Source organism: Myotis myotis, unplaced genomic scaffold, assembly GCF_014108235.1.
Source record: "Myotis myotis isolate mMyoMyo1 unplaced genomic scaffold, mMyoMyo1.p scaffold_m19_p_2, whole genome shotgun sequence".
NCBI lineage: Eukaryota > Metazoa > Chordata > Mammalia > Chiroptera > Vespertilionidae > Myotis > Myotis myotis.
This window is the reverse complement of record NW_023416324.1, coordinates 169,321,733-169,344,261: the sequence shown is the minus strand read 5'-3', so window position 1 is coordinate 169,344,261 and position 22,529 is coordinate 169,321,733. Positions and strand designations below refer to the sequence as shown.

The following is a 22,529-nucleotide window of genomic DNA, read 5'->3' as shown; positions in this document are numbered from 1 at the left end:
CACTTGTCCAAAGTTAATAGCACAGTTGGAAAGAAAGAAAGCAGCCCCATGGTTGAAGTTCAGCTACCATTATTTCTGATCTATGGAGTGGTCATCAGTGTTTAATTAAGGAACATGACCCTAATCAACATGGAGGAAAGTGAAAATGTGAGTTTATAGGCATATAATTTATCATGCCTGTTCCCCCATCTTCACTTGCTCCCTGCCTCTTCCCTCCCATTTTTACAAGGTCAGCTGTGGCCTTCAAATTGGTGCCCAGGGCTGGGGTTCCCAACAGGGCTGTACACTTGCTATCCTGCTCCCTTTCTTGCTCTCTAGGCCTCATAGCTCTCAGCCACCATGGGATGATTATTTTGAAGTTGCATGCCCATAGAAGAGTTTTCATGTTAGCAAAAATGACAGGGACTTTCAAGAACCTGATGGCCTCTGCTGCTTTGCTATATGGGAAATGGGAACACTCCAGGCAAAGGCTTTCAGATAGCATGACAAGAGAAGTACATGAAGCCTGACAGATCTGTTTCCCACGATGGCAAGAATAGGCACCCAAATCTCACTCCCAGGACACATCATCTTCCTCTGCTTCATGTGCAGAATAATTCTTTCATTTGGCTGCTGGAATAATGCATTGAGCTCTTTGTGATTGGTGCTATGAAACTAGCACCATCAGTCAGAGGGATGGCCAAATACATAGCTTATCCCACCCAGCATCTGGTTCTGTGGCAAACTGGTGGCATTATCAGTCTGAGACCAGCACCAAAACATAAGTCAAAAAGCATTAATGGCTTCATAGTATAGTGGCCTATAAATTTATCTTGGTCTCATGAACCTATCCTAAGGACAGGTTCCGTTCTCAGAACCATTCCCAGAACCCTCAAATACAAAACAATTAAAGTAGAGATGCTCTTTTTGAAGTGAAGAGCCAGGAGGCAAGAGGGCTGAGAAGCTGACCACTGGACTCCTTCCTTTCACCACCTGCAATGGCTACTAAGGCACATTTATAGAACCCCTTACAATTCAATCACCATTTCAAAGCTCCTGCTCTGCAGGAATCCTTACAGTTGATTTTAATTTTATAGACCTAAAATTCAACTCACTTATCCCCAAGACTCAAATCCAAGGACCACATACACTTTATCTACCCATAGTCTCTTCTGTAGGGCATCCCAGGGCAAAATGTTGGGTTTTTCTTTATCTGCCAATGCAGTTGGGGTGAACTTTCTTTTTCTGTTTCCTCCTTCCTCTTCCCTCCTCCCTCTGCAGTTTCTTAGCGAGGTTGGGCTGTTCATCATGTCTGGACTATTTCACGACCCAGGGGCTGACCACCATCTATCAGATTGAGCATTACTCCATGGATGTAAGTAACTGTTAGACTTTTCTCTTGAGTTTTATTTCTTCATTTCTTCCCTCTGGTGACAACCACCTTGTAGGACAATCCCCCTGGTTATAAAATTTGTTTTTGTCATACCCTCCAATACTCAATTTGGATGGAATCCATAACATGTTAAAAGATTCCTAGACCACAACCTACACATATGAGAAGCTTAGCAATCAATCTTCCTCAGCTTGCCTAATCAGTCAATTGTCTATTGCATACTATGTACAGAGTGGGAAAGAAGAGATCTAATTCTCATCTTCAAGAAATGAATAATTTCTAAATTTAGAGAACTTTTTGGATGTTCTCATTAACTGATATCAGATCCTAGGGAGGATAGCAGAAAGCATATGATAATATTCTCACTTTAAAACATGGAGAGACGACAATGTAGTCATTTGCTATGATGAGTTGATATCAGAATCAGGAACAGAACCCTGAGGTGTAAACTTCTGGTCTTTAACTCTATGAATTGGCCTTTTCTGCCTTTCCTTAAAGTAGGACCTTAAAGGGATTCAGCTGCTCTTCTCAGTGAAAGCCATATGTTCATTCATTTTCAATTCTATCAGAATAGGGTTCAGAAATTCATGATTATTGGGAAAGATTACTTATCTTGAGTTTAAATACCAACTCTGCTTTGTAGTAGCAATGCAAACTTGTGGTTATCGCTTTGCCTCTCTGGGCTGCAATTAATCCAGTTGGGTTCAAAATCACTCTCCTCTGGCTTTTATATTATTTGGTTTGTATTTTGGAGCAAGCTACACCATGTCTTGAACTGCTGCTCACATGGGAGCTTGTATTGTTCTGGTTTAGGCAATCTAATTTTCCACCCTGGCTGCCTTTCATGTTGCTCTTTTTGGGGTTTACTATCTGTCTACCAGCTTCCAGAAGTCCCTTTGGACTGGTGGAAGAAGATCCTCTCTGCCTCAGCTTCTGCCTCTGCTTCTATAATTGGGACTTTTTTTTCTCCTCTCCTTGAGCACCGATGCCAGAGATGCCCTTGCAGCATGAGAATGCCCAGCCCTGTGGTAAACAGTATATGCTGTGCTGCCCCTATTCCCACCCCTCTCCACCCCATAAATCAGCTCTGGATGCTGCTCCCTGAAGGTGAAACTATAGAGAAAGCTTTCATAGTTAGTTCTGACAGGTTTTAGATAACTACAATGATGTCCATCCTTTGAAGACAATGGAATTGCTCTGTTTGGGAGCTCTACATGATGGAACAGGGAATATGTCTCTTCCCTATATTTTTAAAGTTATACCTCTACTTGCTCGTTGTCCCCACTGGGGAGTGTGTCAGGATGTTCCCTTGCCTATTAGGATCTGTAGATGTTATCCACAAGTAGATCTCTCTCTGCTGGTATTGACTACATCTTATGCCAGTGTCTGGCTCACAGCTTTCGTACCTGTCCATAATAAGTTAAAATCTATCCAGAGAGTCATTCAGATTAATGAAGCCTAGTTTATAAAGAGTTTTGGACTTATTGGGAGTGTCAGAAGCATAAAGAATTATGTTCACTTATCTGTTTATGGATCATCTTCTCTATAATATATTCTTCTCCTAGAATAGGAAATGGAGTACCCATACTGCAAATGCCCAAATTTGGAAAGATTGGAAAGCCATCTAATTCTGCATTCTCACCTCAGCTTCTTCCATCTCATTACTGGAAATAAACACTTCTTTTTCAGCTTGTCTCTCAATATCAGTCTAAGTTATTTTGCATCCCTTCCTGGAAAAGGAATGTCATTAAATTTGAGAGTTTTCATAAGTATTCTCTCTAAGATGCAAGAATGGATTAATAATAATACAACAATAATACACATGGTTAAGATTTATATAGTGTGGTTTATAATTTTCAAAATACTTTCATATCCATATTTACATTATTCCACAATGACCTAAAAAGGAATTGTATTCCATTTTACCAATGAGGCCAGTAGAAAATAAGTGATTTGATGAAGGTCTAGATCCAGTCAGTGACAAAAGATCCTCTATCAAGGTCTTCTAACTCCAAGAACAATGTTGTTTCTACTCAACTTGCCATTCCATAAAAATTTAAAAATAATAATATAATTTTTCAAAATTAGCCCTCACTGAAACAAATTAATGAAGAACTACTGTAGATAAATGTAAGAGATGCCACCACCTTAGTTAAGATCAACCATATTTGTCATGCCTTCTACTCCCATCCATAGAATATGGGCACATACTCTGCATTTTGATACTCTAATTTATCTAAGCACTAAGAGACCTTTTGGCAGTTGGGCTATTGGACTCAGAGGCTGTCCTGAGTGCCCAAGTCATTCACTTAGTTATACAAACTTAGGTTTATCAACTTCTCTAACTTTCAGCTTTCCTATCTAAAAAAGGTGTATAATATCTACCACTAATCTGAGGATTAAATGAAATCATGAATATAAAATAATTAGTTCAGTGGATGGCACATAGAAAATCTTTAATAACTGATAGTAATCTTGTCTTCTCAAATTCTCATTTGAGTGGTGGTGTCATTCCATTAATACCTTCTTCTAGTGACTAGAATCATGTAGATTTGAGAGTTGGAAGGTACTTTACCAAATGTTTCTGTTTTGGCATTTTTTCTCTCTGATCTAACTATTGTCCCCACTTTACTAATGAAGGAACTGGGACCAGTAAAAAAATGAACAAAGTGTTATCCACAAGCAGAGATGGCACCTCAAGACTGTACATTTGTGCTTAGTTATATGCAGTGCCAAAGGTTATGGGAGAGCTATTTTATTTTCCAATTTAGAGGTCAATAAATTCAGATCAGTTAAACCAGAGGAGCACTGGGGAATGACAAAATGTTACAGATTAAATGTCAGTTGTCTCCTTGACCTGATTCTCCTTAATTCCCTTTCCTATTGCACAGGATTTGGCAAGTCTAAAAATTCCTGAGCAATTCCGACATGCAATCTGGAAAGGCATTCTGGACCACCGGCAGCTACACGACTTCTCCTCCCCTCCCCACCTCCTGCGGACCCCAAGTGGTACCTCTACAGTCAGTGTGGGCTCCAGTGAAACCCGGGGTGAGCGTGTTATTGATGCAGTGCGCTTCACCCTCCGCCAGACCATCTCCTTCCCACCCCGAGATGAATGGAATGACTTCAACTTTGACATGGATGCTCGTCGCAACAAGCAACAGCGTATCAAAGAAGAGGGGGAGTGAGCATTATTGTGTGAGCTCTTTCCATACTCTTCCCATCAGCCCACCACCCTATAAGGCACTACTGCTTGACCTTCAAAGCATACTCCCTACCTCCTTCCTCTTCTCAGTGTGGTTTCTTAAGGGAAGGAGAAGTAAAAGGCTACATTAACCTAATGTCCAACCAGTTGTCTGGTTCTGATTCTGGCTTTAAGCCTTCAAATCTATTATTTGCAAGACTAAAGTTATCATGAATTAGTAGAAGTGAGCGAAAAAGCAGTGAGTGTCTTCTTAAGCTGTAGAGCTCTCTCATTGACTTTTATAAAGCATTTTCACTCTTATAGTCTAAGACTATATATTTAAATATATAAATATACAGTATATATTTTTGATTGGGGGGCATTGAGTATTGTTTAAAATATAATTTAAAGGAAAGAAAATTGAGTTGCACTTAGTGACTTTTTTAATTTACTTGTTTTGGATGGCTTATCTATACCCCTTCTCTCAAGGGATCCCATGTATGGTAATACCTATTTAGAGCTTGTGGTACATGTGAGTGACAATTATGTATAGGTCCCTTCAGTTCTTTTGATGCTAAACAAATGCCACATCAAACCTTTGGTTAGATTCAGATGTATTTACCATTACTTATTATGTGACTATATACATATGTACATGATTCTCTATTTTGATGTATCTTATGTTACTGACATTAGTAGTATGGTGATTCACTTTGGGGTTAATCCAATTATAAGAAAAAGTTCATATTCATATTATCACTAGAGGAAGGAAATATGCTCTCTTGCTTTTGGTTGGGAATGGGGAATATGGGTCATGGCTAAAATTTTTCAAGGGTCCATGGCAGCCAATTAAAAAACACCTGGTATCATCTATCTGGATATATCAATAATCCCCTCAAATTTAATACCAGACATATGATTTCTTAGTGTTTATTGGTAAAACATTTGTGGCCATTATAGAAGCCTTAAAACTGAAATTTATTAGTAGATTGACAAACTCAATTACACATTTACTACTATTGGTAGAATTAAGGTTGAATTGATTGAAATGAATGTCATCTACCTAGTTCTTACAGTGAAGTCATAATGGCTCTTCAGAATATCCAGGAAAATGAAATATTATATGGGAAATATTGAATCTCCACTATTTAGTAAGAGACCTCAGTGGACCATGAATTTAAATTCTTGGAATACCTTTTGAAACAGATAATATTATCTGGTAAATGTTTCTTTTAAAGACCCTCCTACTCTATAAAATTCTGCATGTAGAAGCTTGTTTATCTTTCTCTCTTCAAGGTTTAAAATAGGAGTAGTGATTTGGAAAATACAAAATTAGGAGATTAGTTTTTCTCTGTGGCATCAGTTACATCACTATTTCACTTCTCTTTTTTGATCAATGAGAGTTTCACTTTGTTGGAAAGTAACTGTGAGAACCCAATTCCCCACCCATCTCTCTCCTTGACTATGCATAGACATAAAAATTTCCCCACAGTTCAGGGGATAAGCCTACTGTGGGAGCTGTTGCTTGAACCACATAAACAAAGAGTTGTCTTCAATGTTTGGGAAAATATGACAATATTCCCCTAAATATTTCAGAAACACACTTTGTAGCAAATGCGTTTTTTTCAAACTATAAAACAAATATTTTGTGTATATGCTAATGAGATATAAAATCTTTTACTTTCTGGTAAAGGGCTATTCTTGCACATAAGCTTCCATTTGTATTTTAAAGTGCAAAAGGGCTAATGTGGCTCTAAAATATAATGTATGTGTTTCATCTGAAAAGTGTATATATGTTTTGTGTATGAAATTACATATTTTGTGTTTCAATTATTTTCTTTTTCTTTTGGGGATAGTGGGTTTTTCAGAACCACAGTTGAAACCTTTTATTATTATTATTATTATTGTTTTTTTTATATTTTCATGGAGATACCAGTTAGTAAAACTAAAAGGTCAATAAGAAAAAAAAATGTCATAATTAAGATGGGGGGAGAGAAAGTTGTTGTTTTTTTATTATTTTTATTTTGTATATTCAAGAGAGTGAGTCCTTGATTTCAAAGTTTCATTGTGCTTAAATGATAATAAGCACTGTTAACTTGTGGAACAAGCAGGCAGCTTTGAACACCTATTAAGGGGAAGAACAAAAACTGTGCCTTGGCAAAGCTAGGAGGACACATGGCTTCTTCTACTATCCTGAGTGTTTGAGTAAACTTAAGGACTTCTGAGCTATTTCAGCACTATTCAGATGGCACTAGGGGACTCAGAAATCCCTGTACTGTATCTCATGGATTTGGCACTAGGGGACTCAGAAATCCCTGTACTGTATCTCATGGATTTGGCAATAGCCAAGTCTAAGTGCAACCACTGGCTTCACATCCTGATGGAAACTTATACTCTTTGAGTGTATGAGTAGCTAGGACAATGGGGTAAAAGAATATTAAAGGCTCATAAATGGGAGTGGGCTTAATGTTCCTCCAGTTCAGGGGATAAGCCTTGTGGCCTTGTCGAAAATGGAAAGGTTTTTGTTTGGAGGTGATGAGAAACAGAAATGGAGAACTGAGCTTTCTTCATTAAATCCATTAATATTTGTTTTCTTGATATTCCTCTAAAATATAGTATGTGGGATGTTGAATGTTTAAGGGTTGTATTTTTTTATTATTTTTATAATTGTACAAAAATTAGTAAATGTCAAATGTTTTATATACTTTATTAATGTTTTTGAAAGATTCTTTCTTAGAGATGTGATACTTTTTTTTTAAGCTTCACTTGCTTGTCTTTTGGTATTTTGTATCATGGGCTTTTGGTGAGCCAGAGGCAAATCTACAAGCCACTAAATGTTTACCAAGACATGCAATAAAATTTAAAAATAAATAAAAATGCATTGAGAAATGGTGTAGATGGTGTGTGGTGGTGTGTATGTGTGTGTGTATCTGCCTGTCTGTGTATTCTTTGGCCTTATTTTTAATCATTGAGGAAGAAAAATATCATGAGAAAACATTAAAGAGGTTCAATATTGATGCTTCTCATCTCAGAACATTATAATCATTATTTTCTCATTTTACCCAATCTATGAAGCAGAAAAGACCAGAAAAATATCCTCACAGATTTCATACTTTGACTGAAGTCAGGAAAAGTGTGCTTTGGAAAGAGATTAGATACTCCTAATATCTAATTTAGTGACCTTCTCATGGTGCTAAGAAGTGACCTGATGTCCAGTTCAGAACTGCGGGGCTGGGATGCAGATTACTCTGGTTGTGTGTGGGAACAGCATTGCAGATGGTGGTCTCTGGGCACATTCTCCTATAAATTTAGTGTTAAATATCACCTTTTAGTTATAAACATTGATTTAGTCAATAAAATACTATCAAAATGGTTTAATTATTTTATTAAAGAAATGAAAAAGCTCTTTTATGAGCTAGAATTAGATGGCATGAAAGTGATTTAATATCTTAGATTTATAAATAACTTGATAGAATAACAGAGTATATAATATACACAATTTAAATATATCAGTTGATTTTTCTAATTATAATGCCACCATATTATATATATCCCACGTTCAAAGGCTGTTAAATTGCATTGTTTACCCATATCTTCAGAAAAAAATCACTTCTACTGTCATGGTAAACAACCTGCTTCCCTATTTACAGTGGTCTGGCCCTCTAGCAACTTCAGCGCGAAATTATAGCTAATTTGCCTACAAACATCAGGTGGTCATAATAATCTGGCCACTCAGTATATATACACATTCATAGAGGGAGGGCTGGTTCAGCTTACATTAGGGGTGCCAAAAGATTCCAATTCTCATTCCTTAAAATATAGGTGATGGATTCCCCCAAAATGAAATGGTTGATACAATGGTGCCATGAAAAGAAAGAGAAGAAGCAATGAAGTGGATAATCCTTGATATACTTTTAAGGTACTTCTGTTTTAACTGTAGTCTTGGGTTTTTTTAAGTATATTTTTATTGATTTCAGAGAGAGAAAAGGAGAGGGAGAGAGAGCGAGAAACAAATTGCCATCCAAAGTGGCTGTGCCATTTTGCACTTTCACCAGTGATGAATGAGAGTTCCTGTTGCTCCACATTCTTGTCAACCTTGGTTTTGTCAGTGCTCCAGATTTTGGCCCTACTAATGGATGCATAGTGTTATATCATTTAATTTGCATGTCCCTCATAGAATTGTGGAGCATCTTTTCATATGCTTATTTTTTTCATTGGTATATCTTTTTTAGTGAAGTGCCTCTTAAGGTCTTTGTCCATTTTTTAATCAGCTTGTCTGTTCTCTCATTGTTATTTTAAGAGTTCCAAAACTACTTTAAAAAAGACAAAATGTATTTATTCAATCATCATAAGTCTGGTGGACTCTTATACAAATCTAAAATGCAGAATGTTTCAAGATTTTGTTTTTCCAAATCTTGAGACATTTTCTTTTCTTACCATTCTTGGAATCACTTATCAACCAATTCCAACGAGCCAAAAACTCAAGTTTTAGACAAAGAAAGAATGGTAGAATTGTCCAATACTGAGCTGTCAAATATGGTAGCCACTATTTAAACATGACTTCTCTGCACCTGAAATGTGGCTATTCCAAATTGAGATGTGCTGTAAATGCAAAATACACATGAGATTACAGAGACTTAGAATAAAAATAAAGAATGTAAAATAGCTCATTATTAATTCCATGTTGATTACATGTTCATTAATACTACAGATTAAATCTATTAAAATTAATTTTAACTGGTTCTTTTTATATTTTATATGACTACAAGAAAATTTTAAATTATATACATAGCTTTCATTATAGTTCTATTGGACAAATGGCCTAGAAATATGATACAATAAAAAGCCTAGAAGGGTGATGAAATTTACTATTCATAATTATCCAGTTTTCTCACTGTATGACCCAAAAGTATTACATCTTACAAGATGGTATAGAACAATATGACACATTTGTATTTATAGTTTTCTTTTAGTTTTTCATAATAATTCAGAAGTTTTCATCTTTTTCTGATAATGGAAAAGAGATTAACATTGACAGTGGAAGATTTTCCAAAATTGTTAAATCCAAAGATAAATATAAAAAGACAGTACTACTTTGGACTCTAATGATGATGGTGAAATGGATTGTCTAAGTTAAATCTCAGACTGAGTCTTCATGTGATGATATTCTAGATTAATCTTCTCAAAAAAACCCCAAAAACTCAATGAGCAATATAGCTCTCAAAATGAAAAGGATATATTGTTCTGTTTAATAGTTAATTATTCAACAAGTAGAATTTTGTCATATAACTTTTGGGGACCAGAATCTGACCACCCTATTTTTATAAAAGAACATGTTACAGTATTATTTACGGATTTGGGCACATTGAAAGGAAATTAATTAGAAGGTACCCGGCGGGGCAGAAATGGGTGAGACGGGCCGGACACACCCTAGAGCCAACCTCCCGCAGTCCCTCTCCAGCCAGCCATACCTGGGATAGTGCCTGGGCTCAAAGGGCATCTGCAGAGTGAGCGGGGTCCCTCCAGCAGGTGGAGTCCCTCAGCCTGGCCTGCAGGGATGGGGCCAAAACTGGCAGTCCAACATCCCTCAAGGGGTCCTGGAGTGCGAGTGTGTACTCTGCAAAGTTGCTGTTGCTCGGTAGCTCCTGCATTGAGCATCTGCCCCCTAGTAGTCAGTTCACATAATAGCTACTGGTCGGACAGTCGAACGGCCAGACAGTCGCTTGGCTTTTATATAGGGTGTCCCAAAATTCACGCAAGATTTGAATTTTGTGTGAGCATTAACAACAACAACAAAAAACAAAAGCCTAATTTTACTTGTTTTATTGGATCAGATTCTAATATCTGTTGCCCTTTGATTTCAATCCCTTCAGTTTGATAAGCATTACCAAGTACCAGTTATGGCCCAGGAGCAGGGACAATGAAGACCAATGAAGACCACGGCTTTGCATATGTGCCAGCAAAGCTGTGGAGGCCATTTACCCGATGTGCTATTCCATACATAACCCTATACTGTATACTTTATGAATCAATAAAAAGTTTACAATTTTTAATTAAAACCTGTGTTTTCTATCAAAATTACTTCTTGCATGAATTTTGGGACTATATATATATATATATATATATATAGAGAGAGAGAGAGAGAGAGAGAGAGAGAGGCCTGGTGCACAGCATTAGTGCACTCTGGGGGAGGTTTCCTCAGCCTAACCTGTGTCCTTTAGCAGTCCGAAAGCCCTCAGGGAATGTCCAACTGACAGGTTAGGCCTACTCCTTGCAGGGAGTGTATCTAAGCCACAGTGCGACATCTTTAGCGCTGCTGTGGAGGCAGAAGAGGCTCCCGCCACCACCACTACACTTGCCAGCCAGCCGTCAGCCCAACTTGTGGCTGAGCAGCACTCCCCCACCTGTGGGAGCACACTGACCACCAGGGGCAGATCCTGCGTTGAGTGTCTGCCCCTGGTGGTCAGTGCACCTCATAGCAACTGGACATTCTGCCATTAGGTTGATTTGCATTTACCCTTTTATTATATAGCAGTGATGGCGAACCTTTTGAGCTCAGCGTGTCAGCATTTTGAAAAACCCTAACTTAACTCTGGTGCCGTGTCACATATAGAAATTTTTTGATATTTGCAACCATAGTAAAACAAAGACTTATATTTTTTTATATTTATTTTATATATTTAAATGCCATTTAACAAAGAAAAATCAACCAAAAAGATGAGTTCGCATGTCACCTCTGACACACGTGTCATAGGTTTGCCATCACTGTTATATAGGATAGATTATTTTTTTAATTAAATTAAATCTTTATTGTTAAAAGGATTACACCCCCCCCCCCCGCCCCCGCCCTGACCCCTTCTAGCCTGCTTCGTCCTCCACCCCAGGACTTTACCACCCTATTGTCTGTGTCCAAGGGTTATCCTATATGATAAAAGCCTAATATGTTAAGTGTTAGCCATTCAACCAATCAAAGCATAATATACTAATGATATGCTAAGGCTGCTCAATCACTCACTATGATGTGCACTGACCACCAGGGGACAGACAGTTGACTGCTTGACCAGTCGCTATGACATGTACTGACCACAAGAGGGCAGACACTCTGACCAGTAGGTTAGCTTGCTGCTGGGGTCCAGCCGATTGGGACTGAGCAAGACAGACCCGACATGCTCTGGAGCCCTCCTGAGGTCCCTCCCCAACTGGCCAACCTCCTGCATTCCTCTCTAGTTCCAATCATGCACCCGTAGGGTCCCTAGACCTGGCCTGCATCCTCTCACAATCCGGGACCACTCAGGGGATGTCAGAGAGCCAGTCTCGACCCAATCCCTCAGGCCAGGCTGAGGGACCCCATTGGTGCGCTATTTTGTGCACCAGGCCTCTAGTGCACATATAAATACAAGTTCTTTGGTTGATCTCTTCCCACCCATCCCCGCCTTCCCCCTGAGATTCCACAGTCTATTCCATACTTCTATGTCTCTGGGACTATTTTGTTCATCCATTTATTTTGTTCATTAGATTCCACATATGAGTGAGATCATGTGATACTTGTCTTTCTCTGACAGGCTTGTTTCACTTAACATAATACTCTCCAAGTCCCTCCATGCTATCTCAACGGGTAAGAGATCCTTCGTTTTTACTGCTATATAGTATTCCATGGTGTAAATATAGCACAACTTTTTTGAAACTTGTGCACCAAAATATGTTTTTCAAGTGAAAAAATGGTGGAGGTAGGTGTGTATCAAAGATACTAGGAAGAAAATTGATTATGTAGAAATTTAACTCATTGAATTGGTCACTGTAATGGTACTTAATAAATGTAAAAATATTTTTTTTTATTTTGAAGAAAAGAATATGGTAATCTTTTCAACAAAATTATGAGCCATTAAATGTTCCAAAATGTTTTCAAGTATTGCATTTTGATAATGCAAATGCAAGAGAAATATTCAGAAATAATCATAAGCTAGAACATATTTGAAATCAATATTTACAAGATGGTTGTATCTCAGATTGCATGACAACCCGTGAGCAGTTAATTGCATTCAGAGGCTAGTTCCCATCATATATATATATATATATATATATATATATATATATATGAAAACAAAAAGCAAAATTTTATATTTATTATACTTAAGTTCTTATAAAAATTTCTGAAGATGTTTTTCACTATCTTTTTATTGTCTATTTCATTCACAAAATTAACACAATTTTTTAAAGATTAATTACATGCTGATTATAATGGGTAATGACTTATTCCTGTTCACTGTTAGTTATTAGAATAATTTACCCAATATTAATAGTTACAGAACACTAAAGACAATGTCAATTATATGTGCCTGGATTATCTAAAATCTGCATAGGACTTCTGAGATCTAGGAATCATATTTCTATACCTTCTTGATTATTTAGGAAGGCAATCAAAGAATTCTAGTGGTTTACAAGCCATTCCTTTAGCAAAATAAAATAATGGAATAAAGGGCTGTGCATGAGTGGTGGGTACACATTGGAGCCTTCCTGACCTAGAGAAGATACATGTGATCTTGAGTCAGGGCACCCACAGACCACAGGAGATGGCGTTCATTCTCCCTTCAATGATTCTTTTTATATATACTTTTTTAAAAAATTGATTTCAGAGAGGAAGGGAGAGGGAGAGAGAGATAGAAACATCAGTGATAAGAGAGAATCATTGACTGGCTGCCTCCCGCACACCCAATGCCCACACAGGGGATCAAGCCCATAACCCAGGCACATGTCCCAAATGGAATCCAACCTTAACCTCCTTGTTCATTGGTCAACACTCAACCACATAGCCACGCTAGTCGGGCTAATGATTCTTTCTCTTTCTTATTTATAGTTATCTTACAATATTTATAATTATCTTATTTATAGTTATCTTATTTATAGTTTTCTTACTATAAGTAAACTAGAGCGAAGGACACTTCCAGCCTGCAGTATAGATTTTTCCAGCATCCTCTTTGCACCCATAAAAGCCTTGCTGTGTCCATTATTTTTTTTTAACTTCATCAAACTGTGTTTTGCCTGGTGCTTCAAACTCATTCCAAAACTTGTTATGTGGTTTTATAAATGTTCATGGAAATATCAAGAGGCAGAGTGAAAAAAACACTGGCTTGAACAAAGTGTGCTGACTAGGGCCAGATTAATTCCCTGCACCTCTGAAAATGAGTGTGTGAACTCTTAACTTGTTACTATTACAGTAGTGTTTTAGGAGAGACCTGGCCTGAAGGATGGCATAAAACAGCACTGCCAAAATGTGTATGGGGTTATAGCTTTAAGACAAATTATAGTCCCAAAGCTCAAGTATACATATATATATATATTTTTCCAGATAATTGTAGTTCAAACTGGTAGTTTAAACTGGTGCTTTTAGAGTCAATGTTGGGTGTGTGCTTAAAATTTATGAGATTTGTAACTCCTCACACTAATCCTGAATCTATGTGCCAAGTGGGTGGCAAGTACTGGCAGGTAAATTTCTCTTTTGTGATTCTGATCAGAATGTTAGGCCTAGGATCTTGAAGGTACAGCATTTTGTAATTTGAGTAAAAGTTAGGTACACAGGGCCAAGAAAGGGAAAATCATTTCTAGCTAAGAGAGTTTAGCTTAGGGAAAAACAGTTAGTAAATTATGAATTTTATGGCACTTTCACTCATCTGACAGTTGCACTATAATTTGGAGAATGCCACAATTTATCTGTAAAAAAAAAATTATGATGACTTGGCATACTAGTTTATATTCTTAAACTCTAGGTACTACCATCTCTAAGTGGATCATTCTGCCCTACCGTTTTGTAGCTAACTTCACAACAGCCTGTCCAATTTTTCTCCAACTTACCAATACCTTCCTAACACTACTCAGCTCCATTAATGAGTAAAAGTTGGAGAAAGCACTTGAAAGCATTTATAACACCTAGGGTACAGAAAAGTTGAAATTTTAAATGAGAGTGAAAGGAGAAAGAATAAGAAGATCAACCCCTTGTCAGATTCTGGGCTGTAAAATGAAATTTTGTTGTGTCATTCCACTGGGCCTCCTGCCAACTGTATGTTGGCTATGTTCTCAAGAATTCTGGAAAAATGGTGGCATCAAGGTGCCAACATGTTTAATATATTAGAACAATATTAATATATTTAGATACCTAAATATCCAACATAGAGATTGTAAATGAATGTTCTAGGAAATTCACTTTATGGAACATCACATGGGAAGGAGAAGCCCTAGGGAAAGCATCAAACATGCAGTGTTCAAAGTGATTTTTAGGCCACTGAGACATGTGTATGTATACGCACTGATATTTTTTTCTTCTATTACTACTTTTGGGAAAGGGACATTTCAACATCCTTTTCTTTTTCAGGAAACCTAAGGTGTTTCGCCCTAACTGATTCACTCATAAGCAGCACAGGCTCTCAGCAAAATGACGTAATAATTTTCTTTAGACACTTCCCTGCTTATTTCCCTCTCTTCCTCTCTATGAAAGACAACCACATCCTATTCCATTCTCCACCCAAACCTGATATTTCTGAGCAAGTGGTAGTTCCCTCTATAGTGAATTGGGCATTGGGCTTATTTCTACTTTACCCGGAGTGTCAGGCCATTTCTTGGAGGTAGTTGTCTGCCTCCTCATTCTTATTGACCCCCACTCTCAAACCCGTGATACCTTCCATTGTCACATGCAGCACAGGAACTCATGTCCAAGTGCTGTCTCACCAAGGCTCAGCAGTAGGCATGGTATTGTCCCATGGCTGGCTCGTGTTCAACCAGCATTTGGCACTCACTGGGAGTTCTGTCTTCTCAGATGCTGCCTTTCTCCTTCCCTCATATAATATCTTACACATGAGACATTGCTTGGCTGCCTCTCCCCTCCATCTTTCATCTCCATAGCCTCATTACTTCTTGTCCTGGGGTACAATACCACAGCCTTTGCTCATCACCACAGCCTCTATAACACTTTGACCTCCCTTGGTGAAGAAGGCAGCAGTGGGGAATGTCTGCCTCTCCCATGACTGTAATGCATTCTTTCCTTCCCTGAGGAAGGGCTCTCCTGTCTCTTGGCTGACAGACTATGTTCTTATGAACTCCACTCCAATTATTTCTGTGATACTCTTGTGTAATACCAGGCTCTCCTCCTCATGTTGAATGAGGTGGGTGCATTCATGGTGAGGAAACCAGAGGTGGTAAACTTTGGCAAGGTGTGAGAATCTGATGGGGCAGGCTGAGCTCAACAGAGGTCTGCACAGACATGGCCTGTGGACTTTGTTGCTATTAGGGTTTCCTGTATGCCTCCTGTCCAAAGGGTTCCTCAGTTTCCCTTGATACTCTCTGGTATGTATAAGACACTGTGGGAAATTCCAGGTTGAGAAAGACACTGCACTACAATCTTAGAAACACAGACAAAAAGGAACTAATGCAGAAATCATCTAGCTAAGTTTCTCATTTTAATGTGTAGGAAACAAGGTCCAGGCAGGAAAGAAGACTGTCCAGCATCTCACAGAAGAGCTGCATCCAACCGACCAATAGCAAGGAAGAACCAGCTGGTCTTGACCTTCCTTTGCCACTTTTAGTAAAACCAAACCAAACCTCTACTTAGAAGAAGCTTCTTTTTTGTGCCATTGCAAGGCCCTATTCTGTTGCTTGTTCTTGTTACTCTCTCTTTCTCAGTGGAACTTCACAATAAATATCGTTGGGTGCTACTTACAAGTGGATCCTTCTCTTACTTTCTATTTGCTTTACTCTTTATTACCCCCTTGCTTTTTTCAGCCACAAATACTCTCGGCCGGAAACATTCTCTGCAATCCACACAATAGGGGTATTGGAACCAATTATGGCTTTTAGGCTTTTAGTGCTATACAGATCATCTCCTGATGCCTCTGCCACTTTATATTTATATATTAATGCCAAAAAAAAAAAAGTTCATTGTGGTGCCTGGATTAAGGATTAACAACATTTCTGCCTACACAGATTTTTTTAAGGAAGAAAAAAAAAAAAGGCTAGATAGACAGTTCCATTGCCTAGCAAAAATTCCTTTTGGAAAACCTATAGCTCCTTGACCCAAGAAAGACAAAATTCTTGCTCTAAGCCTAGCACCCCTCAGAGGAACAGGTCAAGTGTCCCTCTCAGTTGGACAATCTCCTGTAAGGAAAATGTTTGGGTCTAATTATTTCATATCACATCTCCCACACTATAGTATTTTGCTTTGAAGAGTTTGTAGAGGAAATGCATGCTGGATGAAAGAGTGAGCAAGAGCTTAAGTTCTATAGCTGACCCCCTATGTTCTCATCTAGACTTCAGCTGGTGACTTTGGAAAAGTTACTTAATTTCTCTTTGCCTAGTTTGCCACATGTATAAATGGGGATAGTTGTGGTACCTCATTACTCTTCATTATGAGAACTTGATAAGTTAATACCTGCAAAACATTTTTTAAAAGCCTAAATCATACTCAGTTTCTAAGTGTCGATTTTATTTTATTTTTTCAATGAGAAGACTTCTATATCTCTATCATAGGTGAATCCTGGGAGCTTATCAGGTTAAAGCTCCAAGTCCAAGTCTGAACATTTTGCAGAAGAACTTTCTCTAAGAAAAACTGGTCCACACTTTGGAAGGAAGACATTAGGCTTACTTTTTCTACTTCATGTTCAGAGGCATGTGGGAATTCAAATCCAGAATAATGGGAAGATAACACGGAGAGAAATGAAAGGGGCTATACTATAAGGCATGGGAACAACCCAGACGGGAGAGTCCAGAGCCTGGATCCTAATATTCCCTCTGCTATGAATTTATAAATGCTTGGACAAGACATGTCAGTCTCAATCTTTCTCATCTCTAAGAGAATAGAAGTTTTTCTCCACCATTAATATTCTAGAAACGTATAGTTCTATATGAGATAACCTACCACTTGAGAAAAACAACAAGGACTTGACTACATTCTGACATTACATAGCTAAAATTAAGAGGCCATAAGAATTAATAGCATTTAGAGGAAAGCTGTGGGAGGTGCTAATGGAAATCCCTGGGATAAAAGCAAAGATTTGTGCAACAGCTATAGGTATTTTCCATGGCATTATCCCTTCATACCACGCCTTTCCCAGCTGAGGCATCCTCTTCTAATCTCTTGGTAAATAGAAGAGACAATGTCAACACAAGGGAAAATTAAGTGGCCATTTTCTAGATCATTCATATTAAATAAATAAATAACCTACCAAGAAAAATAAAGTTGTAGAAAATCTGGTAAAAGGACTTATGACTTAGAATGATTGCATAAGTAAGTATTAAATATGTCTATTCTTTATATATACTGATTTATAATTTAATAGGAAATTGTATGTAAATTATCTTCTTTGATTTCCACAACCCTATAAAATAGGCAGAGCAAATATTATCAGCTATACTTTACAGTTGAGACAGATGAGTCTCTGAAGGGTTACATATAGGTCCCAGTTAAAAAAGCTAGTTAGTGGAAGAATCAGGGATCACATCAAGTCTTTGCATTCTACTTCAGAGCTCTTTTCCATGGTACCGCTAACTCCAAATTATCAAGTACATTTTTAGTGGATCACTCCCCTTGAACCACACAATACACATTTAGGAAGCAGAAGTCTGTAGTCTTGTACTGGGCAGTTCCAGAATCTGTCAGCCTCAGATTACATCCATTGCTCCCTGCACCTCATTGGGGGAATATTCTTTCAAAGGCCACTGGCAACAGGCTAAATCCCATCTACAGCCTGTCATTGGTTTACTCTTTAAGTTTAATGTCATCCAACCATATATGACTACTCAACATTCTGTGCTAGAGTATAATCTTCACTAGGCAAGGTTCTTTATGTTGTTCACTGATGAATCCCAAAGTAGTAGTCACACAAGAACTACTTGCGGAATGAACAAACAGTTCTTGAATTGCCATATTTCTGTGCATTTTTCATGCTGTTCTCTCCAGTACAGTGCCTTGACACTACCTTCACTCATCTCAGTAAACATCTTTCAGGGCTACCATCTTTTAAGGATTAACTCAAACATCACCTCTACAACATTTCCTTGGTTATCCACCTTGAGAATGATTTTATAGCACTTAGTTGTATTCCTATTTCCATGTTCCATGATACAGTAAAAATGATCTATACAACTGTTTGATTTTTTTAATTTGTTTTGTTTCTGAATGAAAAAAAAATTTAATTGTTGCACTGTAGAATATAAAAAACATTTTCTTTACCCTCTGGGAGAAAAAAATAAATTATATATATATATATATATATATATATATATATATATATATAGAGAGAGAGAGAGAGAGAGAGAGAGAGAGAGAGAGAGAGAGAGAGAGACCAGATTATTATGACCACCTGACATTTGTAGGCAAAGTAGCTATAATTTTGTGCTGAAGTTTCTAGAGGGCCAGACCATTGTAAATAGGGAAGCAGTTTGTTTACCACGAAAGTAAAAGCGATTTTTTTCTGAAGATATGGGTAAACAATGCAATTTAACAGCTTTTGAATGTGGGATATATTTGAACGTGAGTGGCCAGATTATTATGACCACCCCATCAGTACTTCGTTGGGCCACCTTTTGCCTTTAATACTGAGGCGATTCTTCTTGGCATTGACTCCACAATATGTTAAAAGGTGATGCAAGGAATCTGACACCATGCCTGATGAATAGCACTGTCCAGTTCTGTGAGATTTGATGGTTGTGGAACCAGCTGCCTGATGGCTCTTTTAACTTCATCCCACAAATGCTCAATTGCATTGAGATCTGGTAATTGTGGGGGCCACCTAAGCAAGGTAAAGTCTCCCTCATGTTCTTGAAACCACTCCTGCACAATATGAGCACCGTGGCATGGCGCACTGTCTTGTTGGAAGAAGCCATCTCCATTGGGATATGCCATCAACATGAAAGGATGAACTTGATCAGCAATGATATTTAGGTATGTTGTGCTATTCAGACATTGATTCACATGAATTAAAGGGCCCAAATCATGCCAGGAAAACATGCCCCAAACCATAACACTGCCCCCACCAGCTTGAAGGGTTGTACTCATGCATGTGGTGTGCCTGCTTTCATGCCATTTCCGCCAAATTCTCACTCTGCCATCTGCATGATGCAACTGGAAACGTGATTCATCGGACCACATGACTTTTTTCCAATGCTCGACTATCCAATACTTGTGTTCCTTTGCAATTTGGAGACGTTTTATCTTGGTAACTGCAGACAGCAAAGGTGTTCGAACAGGCCTTCGGTTTCCATATCCCATATGATGCAGTGTATGGCTAATTTGGCTACAAAGTCAGGTGGTCATAATAATCTGGCCACTCATAATAATATATATCCCACTTTCAAAGGCTGTTAAATCATATTGTTTACTCATATCTTCAGAAGAAAATCACTTCTACTGTCGTGGTAAACAACCTGCTTCCCTATTTATAATGGTCTGACCCTCTAGCATCTTCAGTGTGGAATTATAGCTAATTTGCCTTCAAACGTCAGGTGGTCATAATAATCTGGACACTTAATATATATATATATATATATATATATATATATATATATATCCTATCTAATAAAAGAGAAACATGGTAATTGGCGTATGACCGCTACCCTTCCCATTGGCTAATCAGGGTGATATGCAAATTAACTGCCAGCCAAGATGGCGGCCGGCAGCCAGGCAGCTTGAAACTAACATGAGGCTTGCTTGCTTCAGTGACGGAGGACTCCAACATTCCCCGCCTGCCTTGCCAGCTCCTGGGCTGCAACTCTAAGCAACTATGTAACAAATATAGAAGCTAAACAAAACCCCAGAAACCTGCTTTAGTCCGCCGGGCTTCAGCCAGCAGGATGGCAACATTGTAAGCAAAGGCCAGAAACCTACTTTCAGCAGTGGAGGCCTAAGAGCTGGAACCAAGCCTCAAAGCTAAAGCTGGCCCAGAATAAAAAAAAGAAAAGAAAAAGAAAAAAAGGAGCTGTTGGAAGCTTCAGTCACCCCCAGCCTGAAAACAGCCCTCAGCCCCTCACCCAGACTGGCCAGGCACCCCAGTGGGGACCCCCACCCTGATCCAGGACACCCTTCAGGGCAAACCAGCCGGCACCCACCCATGCACCAGGCCTCTACCCTATATAGTAAAAGGGTAATATGCCTCCCAGCACCGGGATCAGTGTGACAGGGGGCAGAGCCCAAACCTCCTGATCGCCCTGCGGCTCTGTGTGTGACGGGGTAGAGCCATAACCTCCCCATCGGCCTTGCCCTGAGTGTGAGAGTGGAGGCGCCCCAACCCCCTGATGGACCCTGCTCTGTGCATGACAGGGGCGGTGCCCCAACTCCCCTATTGGCCCTGCTCTGTGCGTGACAGGGGGCAGCGCCCCAACCCCCTGATTGGCCCTTCTCTGTGCGTGACAGGGGGTGGCGCCGCAACCTCCCCATCGACCCTGCCTTGAGTGTGACAGGGGACGGTGCCCCAACCCCCCAATCAGCTCTACCCTGAGCGTGACTGAGGGTGGCATCACAACCTCCCGATCACCCTGCTCTGTGCATGACAGGGGGCGGCGCCCCAACTCCCCAATTGGCCCTGCTCTGAGCCTGACCAGGGGCTGCACCTAGGGATTGGGCCTGCCCTCTGCCACTTGGGAGCAGGCCTAAGCCAGCAGGTCGTTATCTCCCGAGGGGTCCCAGACTGTGAGAAGGCACAGGTCAGGCCGAAGGACCCCCCTCCCCCCTGAGTGCACAAATTTTTGGGCACTGGGCCTCTAGTAATATATATAATTATATATATACATACACACATATAATTGACCATCATCTTACCAGAAACTTGCTTCCTCTTGCATAGAAAAGATAGAAAAGATTCAATGTCAACAAAGAATATCTTAAACTCTATGATGTGATATGAAGGTAGTAGAAGATACAGAAGTATAAGCAAATATCTATAAGGCCTTTTGGTGAGATTGTGATATAAACTACTTAGGAAAGACTAGAGAAAGAAAAGGTGCTTTTGCTTGCAGCGGTTCTCAACCTGTGGGTCGCGACCCCTTTGGGGGTCAAACGACCCTTTCACAGGGATTGCCTAAGACCATTGAAAAACACATATATAATTACATATTGTTTTTGTGATTAATCACTATGCTTTAATTATGTTCAATTTGTAACAATGAAATTGGGGGTCACCACAACATGAGGAACTATATTAAAGGGTCGCGGCATTAGGAAGGTTGAGAACCACTGGCTTAGAGAGATCTGAGGCAATATTAAAGAAGAAGCAGAATTTGGACTATTTTTTGTGATAAACATCACATGCAAAGCCAAAATTTGTGTGACAATGTAGGGGGCTAGTCAATATGTGGCTTAATTAAATGGGGAGATGAGTGGGAACCAACAGTATCACATTTGTATATAACTAAAGGCCAGGAAGGAGAGACCACTGCATCACCTTTAGGGATTTTTGCCTTTGAAAGGATTACAGAATTTGTGGAACATCTGTTTTTCTAATGCTCTACAACTCAGTTGAGCATTCAAAAATTGTTAGTGGGACCAGCCACCTTCCAGAATATTCAGGCAATTGTTCTGTTACCCCTGGAGTAACTTGCAGTTTCTATACTTCCCAAGATATGGAGGGAAGATCTGTAAAGCTCTTATGCCTTGGGGTAAATTTCATATTAGGAGTTGTCCAGTTTTCTCTGCTGAGACTAGCTCATAGAGGAACCATTCAATGATCAGGGAAACACTGGATACTACTGAGAGAATGACTAAATCATAGAATACTTGCAGTGGTGACTTCAAAGGTACCACTTCATTCAATAGATAGGGACATTATTGCCCAGGTAATTTGAGTCAAGTCAACTAGAGTCACACAGCTAGTCAGTGATTGTTCTGGAATGACTTCCAGGTATCTTCTTTGCATACACTGCAATATTCTTTCTATCACTCCATGGTAACAATATCCCTAAATGTTTATCTGATTTTATTGGGCAAAGCATAACCCT

At 39.0% G+C, this 22,529-nt stretch overlaps 1 protein-coding gene across 5 annotated transcripts in view; it reads left to right on the top strand.

Annotated features, from left to right (window-relative positions):
* The window catches only part of TP63 (tumor protein p63), a 99,513-nt gene extending 89,025 nt beyond the window's left edge, over positions 1 to 10,488 (top strand). For 2 of the 5 annotated variants that reach the window (XM_036347616.1, XM_036347614.1), the window contains exons 11-12: positions 1,261 to 1,354; positions 4,264 to 7,452. In XM_036347616.1, coding sequence (XP_036203509.1) covers positions 1,261 to 1,354; positions 4,264 to 4,560 — 391 coding nt within the window. In that variant the 3' untranslated portion in view covers positions 4,561 to 7,452. Of the gene's footprint in view, positions 1 to 1,260; positions 1,355 to 4,263; positions 7,453 to 8,378; positions 8,476 to 10,429 lie in introns of those variants that run through there. The other 3 variants (XM_036347617.1, XM_036347615.1, XR_004973844.1) reach the window with 2 other exon arrangements.
* The last annotated feature ends 12,041 nt before the right edge of the window (positions 10,489 to 22,529 follow it).